At 44.8% G+C, this 7,765-nt stretch overlaps 1 protein-coding gene across 3 annotated transcripts in view; it reads right to left on the bottom strand.

Annotated features, from left to right (window-relative positions):
• GUCY2C (guanylate cyclase 2C) overlaps positions 1–677 on the bottom strand; it is an 84,094-nt gene extending 83,417 nt beyond the window's left edge. For 2 of the 3 annotated variants that reach the window (XM_019514907.1, XM_019514909.1), the window contains exon 1: positions 309–676. In XM_019514907.1, the coding sequence (XP_019370452.1) occupies positions 309–507 (199 nt within the window). In that variant the 5' untranslated portion in view covers positions 508–676. Of the gene's footprint in view, positions 1–308 lie in introns of all 3 variants that reach the window. The other variant, XM_019514908.1, reaches the window with a different exon arrangement.
• Between the last annotated feature and the right edge of the window lie 7,088 nt (positions 678–7,765).

Below are 7,765 nucleotides of genomic sequence, written 5' to 3'. Positions count from 1 at the left end.
TGTGTGTGTGTGTGTGTGTGTGATGCCATCCCGACCACAGTGCCCTGAGTGGTCGCCCATTTTGCCCACCCCTAAAACCAGCTCTGCCAAGAAGGGGTTTTTGTCCCCCCAAACTTATGGTACAGATTTTCCACCAGGGCTCTGCTGTTTTCAGAGAATTGTTTTTGTTTGATCCATGTGGTAAAAACAGACAGCTTGGGAGCAGACCTAAGGTTCAGTTTGCATAAGCACAGCCTGATAGGACAGCAAGGCCTGAAGTCTGACCCAGATACCCTAAAGAGGGAGAGAAACCCACAACATCGCCTTACCTGCCTTCTGCAGCTCTTCTTCTATCACACGCAATCCCCATTCCACAGCTGGTTGTACATTTTGAAAGGTCCATGGATACTGTGCATCATTCAGCAGCATCACATTGATCACATAGTTGTCCTTGTCGCACTTGCCCGCTCCAGGCGGCCACAGCAGTTGGAGACACAAGAGCAATAGCCAGCAGGCTGGACCCAACATTTGGTGCCTTTTTATTCTTTTCAGTTTATACCCATTCCTCTCCTACAGCTATATTGCTGTTATTTCTGAAACGGGTTCCTGCAGTATGTCCACTGATCAGTTGCCCTGTACCTCCTTTATCTACTTCCCTTTGTCAGCTTCTCTGCCCTCAGCTCTGCCCCACCTCTATCTGCCCCTGCTGGCACTTCTGCTTGTGAACAATTAACAGCAGCAGAACTCAGAAAACGAGAGAGGCCAAAGGTTGCTTTGTGTGTTTGCTTGTGGAAAGGTTGGAGCTATAAAACTGAGACATTACCTGCTTGCCTAATAAGGACATTAGCTTTTCATCTGAATGATGGACAGAGAAGAGAGAGGAGGAGGAGCTAACTGGGTTGTAAAAGGAGCCTATTTAAAATGGAAATAAAATGAAAGATCCATTAAAACCACAGAAGAACATAGTTTCATGTCACACCACCTCTCTGACTCTGCCCTTCACTCTGTGCCCTTCACATAGTAACATCTCAGTTTATGATGTTACTATGTGCAACTTCCATGCCTTTTTAGTTATGTAGTGTTTTCCCATCAACATGATTTTAGGGAAGGCAAAGGATGCCTGACTGATGGTCCTAGAGACAGGAACCCTCCACTTGTATCCACAGAACAGGAAGAGCATAGGTGGAAGGCAGAGTAGAGATGCACCTTGTAGACAGAACCTGTCTGATACAGTCCACAAATATCCATCCCAGGCAGGGTGCCCCAACTCTGCTAAGGGAAGACACTGCCTTCAGCGAGTACAGTTTACGTGGCCCATTCAGAACTAGTCTACTAAGACAGACAAGAAGGGGCCAGCCATTTTCTTTTGTGACATGGCTCCTAGACTCCACTCCTAAAGATCACAGGATTGCCTTGGGGAACCAAAGGCAGGTATCAAATAGTATATCTGACACTCACAGGTACTGGGGCAATATTTCTGGGTGGATTGGCTGGACTCTCTCAAATATACTTCCTGGGAATATTTTCAAACTGTGTGGAAGAGCAAATAAAGGGAAAAAATAAAATCCCCAGCATCCCCTACCTATACCAACAAGAGAGAGAAGGAAAGGGGAAAAGGCACTAGAAGGAGCCAACAGCCCTCAAGCCAGATGAATATTGAATCCATATTTTATCAAATGTGATAAATCTTGAATTTTGGGACTCGTACACTGTCCTACAAGCTACTGCCTGTCCACTGGGACCTGGATTGAAGTCACCAAAGAATAAATAAAATCACTTTTATTACCTCACAGGATGATTCTAAAACAAACAAAACAATAAAATTGAACACTGACTGTGCAAATAACACAGCGGTTTTGGTATAAACCAACCAAACTGAATTTTCTTGGTTTATTTCATTTTGAAAGCCTGCATTTAGAAAGAGACCTGGATATATTTCTATATCTGTTGCTAGTCACTGATAACTTTTGGGAATGTATAATTGTACTGCTATTTATGAATTATTTATTTATTTATTTATTCAACTTTAACTGCAGCTTGAAATTACCCTCTAACAACACAATATGAAATAATTGCAGCATCGCAATAGCAGTTACTGCAAATCCCCAGCTGGTTTGCTTAATGCGTGATGCTGGTGTTATGAATATTTTGAGGGCAATGCAAATGGTCCTGTCCTCCCCAAGGCCCATGTAAGAAAGGAATGAACAGATGGACATAGATCCGTGGACTCCGAGGCCAAAAAAGACACAGAAAACTTCCAGCCTGACATCCCTCTTCCTCTCTCCTCACCTCTTCCCCTTCCTCTTCCCCCTCCGCCTCCCCCTCCATCTTCTCCTGGGCAAGGAATCTCTCCTAAAAACTGGATCTAAGCATCTTATATAATAAAGGACTTAGACCAGGCTTGTCCAACATGCGGCCCACCAAGCCATTTTCTCTGGCCCGAGGTCCCTTGCTTGGGACAGGCAAGAAATCCTGGTGCCTGCTCCGCATTCCATGGTGGTGGCGGCGGGGCAGTGGCAAGGCGAGGCCCGCGGGCCCCAGCTGGCAGCAAGGGGAGGGGAGCTGCTTACCCCCATAGGGCCAGGCTCATCACATGAGCCAGGTCCCGCTGTCACTGCCCCGAGGGCTGCACGGCACAGGGCTGCCCCAGCCGTGCCTGACTGGACAAGCTGGGGACAGCACCTGCAACTTCTCTGGCTCCGCCCCTTGCCCCCAGCGCACAGCCGGGGGAGCTGCATCGTGGCCCTCACCCTGCCCACATGTGTGGTGGACAGAGGCACTGGGTAAGGCTCCGTGCAGAGCTGGGGGCACCTCAGGGCCGGGCCAGGGCTGTGGGGCATGTGGTTGCCAGAGCCAGGCTGGGCGGGAGGCAGGAAGAGGCCAGCCCAGAGGCGCTCTACATCCAGCCACCTCCTTGGCGGTTCAGGCAGAGCAATGGGTTCAAGTGAAGCGCAGGAAGGATACAAACTCACACAAACGCTCACTTGAGAGGACAGTGTTATCAGCCCTCTCTTGCTGTATCTGTGTTGTTCTAATTTCCTGTTCTCCAAGTGTTGCCCCTCAGGAACTCTGTTATTCAGATATGCTGGAGCAGGGGTCAGCAACTTAAGCCCACAGGCTGTATCCAGCCTGTAAAGCCACTGGATCTGGCCTGCAGAGTCTGAGGTTTTTGCCTATGATTGTGTGTATGCGTACACTGGGGCTAAGCAGTAAGGAGTTGCACTAGGGCTGGGTAACTTCTACCTGCAGTTTTGCTGCTGTTGCTGGTACTTCTTCCCATTCCCTAGCCTCCCTGTGGCTGCAGTCTCCAGCTGGTGGGGACCTATGCTAGGGCCAGGCTGCTGGAAGCTGCAGCCTTATGGCTGCCACTCTTTCCCACCCCCACCTTCACCTCTACCTTCACTCTCCTTTCTCACCCTGCTGTGGCAGCAATATGAATGCAGTTTCCATCTGCCTGGCCCCAGCTCAGATCCTCACCGGCTGGAAGCTGTACCTGTGCCCTAGGAAGAGGGTTTTAGTGATCCAGCAAGGGACTTGTCAAAATGGCAGAACAGGGATGCATTCCCCTTCCCCTCCTGGATAAATGGCTCAAACAGTTTTAATTGTTTCTTCTTCATTAGTAAAGAAAGATCTTCCTGGAAGTAATAGAAATGTAACTGCTGTGATTGATATTTTCTAAAAAGTCTCAGTTTGGAAACAGCTTGTCTACTTTACTTCAGTTTTGATGAAATAAATATTTTTTTATCTTTGGATGGGCTTCCCTAGCGGTCAAGTTTCATGTTGCCATCAATCTCTGTGTAGAAAGGGCAATTTATTTTAAGACTGGATGATGCCAACAAGCCCTTCTGATGTTAATATTTAAATTATGGTCAACATTTAAAACCAGGGTTTTATTATGTAACGGTTTGTAACCTTTAATCATAACTAGTTATTAATTCAATAAAAGTAAATCTTCTTGAATATTATTCTCAAAAATGCCCATATTTTGTTGCTTTGATTAGTTTCCACTCTGGCTGATATCTTTTCCACATTTCATCTGTCAACTTGCATTATGCTTCTTTCATTCATTGAGAAGTGAGTAGAAGCGAAAGTGTTTATTTTAGTCAAGTGTTTGGTATTATTTCATTCCTGCTTTTATATTGTTTTTATTTTGGATTTTAAACTACATTTCCAGACCCATTTCATTGTCACTTCCTGCAACTTCATTGGTGTCAAAGGTCATGTGACATCACTTCCTGATGTGATACCACTTCCTGTGAGGTCTTTGAATATGGCTCGCCGGCTCACTGGGTGATAAAAAGTTTGTGATCCGACCCCACGTTCAAAAAGGTTGGACACCCCTGGCTTAGACCGTCTGCCTGTCTGTAACACCCTTGGAGCACTCTAACTGATTACTGAAACAACCAATCAGAGTGGGGCATGCCACCATGATGGCAGGGATGTAGGGGATGGAGTGGGAGACGAGGTCAGTGGCACTGGAAGTGGCAGCAGCATGGGGTGCTGGCAGAGGGGGGACGGAGGGGACAGTGGGGCAAGCTCCCCCCCCCAGGCTCCTGAGAGGTGGTGGTGGCACCAGCACAGGGTGGTTGGTGGCAGCATTCCATCCCCACCCCTCACCCCTCCCCATCATTCTTGACAGGCAATTGGCTAGTATCTTTTATAAAACATCAAGCACTAGTGAACCCACCAGCTCCTGTGGTGAATGATTTCAATATTTAATCACTTTCACTGCTACAAGGTTGTATCCAATTTTCATGTTGATCTTTTCTCACTTTGATTTCCAGCCATCAGTTCTTGTTATTCCTTTGTTAGGCAGGTCAAAAAGACACTCACCACGTAGCAACTTTTCTATGTATAAGTACCTATATAAAGTGATCAAATCATGTCTCAAGTGTTTATCAGTCTGATTGCTTTGTCTTTTCTTGAAGCCTGAATACCTACCAAGCAGATATAAGCCTCAGTATTTCTAATAATAGTAAATAACGATCGGGGGTTTTCAATGTTTTTTGGCCATGTACCCCTTTCCTTGTAAAATATTACTGCTCATACTTTTTACATCTGACACCAGCTGGTGTTGTCACTGACATCAATGCCTGGCAATATCAATACTCAGTGGGCATATCTGCACGTGCATGAAGGTGCTTTTTCTAATGTATATTAATTTTAGTACCTCCAACGTGAGGTACTAAACAAATGCACATTAGGCTGCCTTAATGCACCGTGATGAATGCACATGGTTTTTAAGTAACACTTAATTCACAGTACCCTATTTTACTACACATTATTGTAATAGCATTTTTATGTGACATTTTAATGCACAGTAAAATAGGTACTGTGCATTAAAGCACACGTATACACAAGCTCAGTGTGTGTTGACTCATCAGGAGTTCCACCGCCATTATTAACATTTAGGTGTGTACCCCTTGGCAAAGCACTGTGTGCCACAGAATTACCCATACCACAATTTGAAAACCACTCATCTAGGTCAAATAGGAGAGATCTCTTGCACAGATACTCTTTCCTGATGCTTATAGCCATATTCTGCCCTCAGACATGCATGAACAACACACATTTGTGGAAGCTTCATTTACTGGTTTCTGAAGTAACTGTGTTCCCTTTCTAATAACTATAATATTTGAGCATGTCTCATGTAGCCACAAGCCACTATAACTATCCATAACAAAATGAGAGAGAATAAGGTGAAGAGGCTTTCCTGGATTTCAGTATCAGATTAGAAAATGTATCTGAAATTCTGGCTCAAATTAAGTCAGTTGGAAGTTTTACCACTGATTTTAGTGAGGCCTTGTTTTCACTCCTGATATGATTTGGTTGCTCAGTGGACTGTTTTATTGGATAATAAACAACTAGCTTTTATCAGGTCTAGTTTAAACAGATACTATAGCAGTCATTTCCTGTTTTAAAACTGCTCTGCGCACTTCTCTTTCATTCTTCTGGAACATTCATAAACATGGAGGTGGAATAACAGAAATCTGAGTAGGAAAAAACCTGTAAAATTTTTCTTTCAGGTCCCTCAACACTTGAAAGATAGTTTACCCTTGAAATATTTTCCAGTACCTTTTCCAAACCAGGTTAAAATAACTGAAGCAATTTACTCACCACTTTTCTTCAAAGGCTGTTTTCACCACCTACGTTTTCAGAAGTGAAGGCCATGTGTAAAGGAAACAAAGGGTATGTGTGCTCAACACTTTAAGGCAGGTTAAATGCTTTTGCACCGCTTTAATGGTGTCAGTGTTTGCATGCCTCGGCGATGTATTGCACATTAATTCCAGCCACTGTAGGAAATAGGGCGGCGAAATAAGCCTTAAATGACTTGGGCCACAGCGAACTAAAACTCCTCCTCTGAGGAGTTTGCTGCCCCTACAGCTGCGGAGTGAAGCATTGGGCTCCATGCAGCTCTGAGGCTGTACAGGAAGCCCTGCAGGCAGCCTGGCAGCACCCTGGGAAAGCAGGCTCTGACCAAGAAAAACAGCAAGCCTGATTCCCGCCCCCACCCCACCCAGAGCCTGCCTGCCTTCCTGGCTTGCGCAGGGCCCAGTGCTTCCCTCCACAGCTGCAGCGCCCCCTTGGTCAGGTGCCTGCAGGCGGATGCCAGCTGGTGCTACCTTCCTCTCCCTGCCGCTGGAGAGGCAGGTAAGTTGGTTACGTGCACGACATGGGGGTTTAATCGGCCCTAAATTGAAGTGGTGTTTTTAAAACCCACTGCTTCAATTTAGGGCCCCCATTTCATCTATACACGCCCTAAGAGTGCTGTGCAATCGGTTGAATGTGCCAGAACTGATGAAATAGGGTCCTTTTGCCTTGAAAGCCCAGAAGCTAAAGAGGCACGTGGGTAGAGTGGGGCACAGTCATAATCCACCTTTTAAAATTGTCCATTATTAGAAATATGTCCAGTATCCAACTACATCCAATCTTTTCATAATTACATCTGGTCACTTCTAGTTGTACCCCTAGGATGACTAATAATAATTTATCTCCCTCCTAAGAAGGCAGAGCCGGAGAAACAATGGCCAAAGCCAAGTCAATAAGGATTTCTGAAAGCTCTTAAGAACCAGTAGATCATGTGAAAACATGAGATAATAGCAGCAGCAATCAATTATACTAACATAGTTGCTGACATTATTTCTTTGGCCTGAACAACCCTGGAGATACATAATGCCACTCATGTCACTCTGACCACTCATCCTGTATTTTAAGGTACATCTTTTGTTTGTTGCTTAATATCTTACAACCCATACCCATAATGAATGAATGAATAATGAGCATTTAATCAGCTAACTAATAAGTTTTCAAACAATAGTCATGAGAAGACTTCATGAACCATGACATAAATGCTGCTGTTGTACTGTAAATAAAACACTATGGTAAAGTGTCCTGGAAAAGGGGCTTTGCCCTGTATAATTTCTTCAATAGTTAGTTCCTCAACTTTGCCACTTATTGTGATTTTGTCTTGTAATTCATAGGACAGTTCCATTTTTCCATGGCTCCTGAAAACTTGATGCTGCATGAAAATCTTAGCTTTCAGTTTCCTAGCCTTCATAGTTGCAGGGACATGCTAGAAACTAGGAAGCAAGAGCACCAAAATGCTGAAAAGTCAGAATGTGAACAAAAAGGATCACACCTTTATTATGTTTTAAATTCTTGTGAATTTTAAGCTAGTCTAATGATAGTTCGCCCCACGCACCCAAGCTTCTCCCCCACCCACCCGATGTTTGGTTTTGGCAACACCATTTCCTTCAGTTGTAGGTGACTTATACGTAAAGCTTGT

The sequence above is a fragment of the Gavialis gangeticus genome, unplaced genomic scaffold, assembly GCF_001723915.1.
Source record: "Gavialis gangeticus isolate Ggan-Ray unplaced genomic scaffold, GavGan_comp1, whole genome shotgun sequence".
Taxonomy (NCBI): Eukaryota; Metazoa; Chordata; order Crocodylia; family Gavialidae; genus Gavialis; species Gavialis gangeticus.
This window is presented reverse-complemented; position numbering and strand designations above follow the sequence as displayed.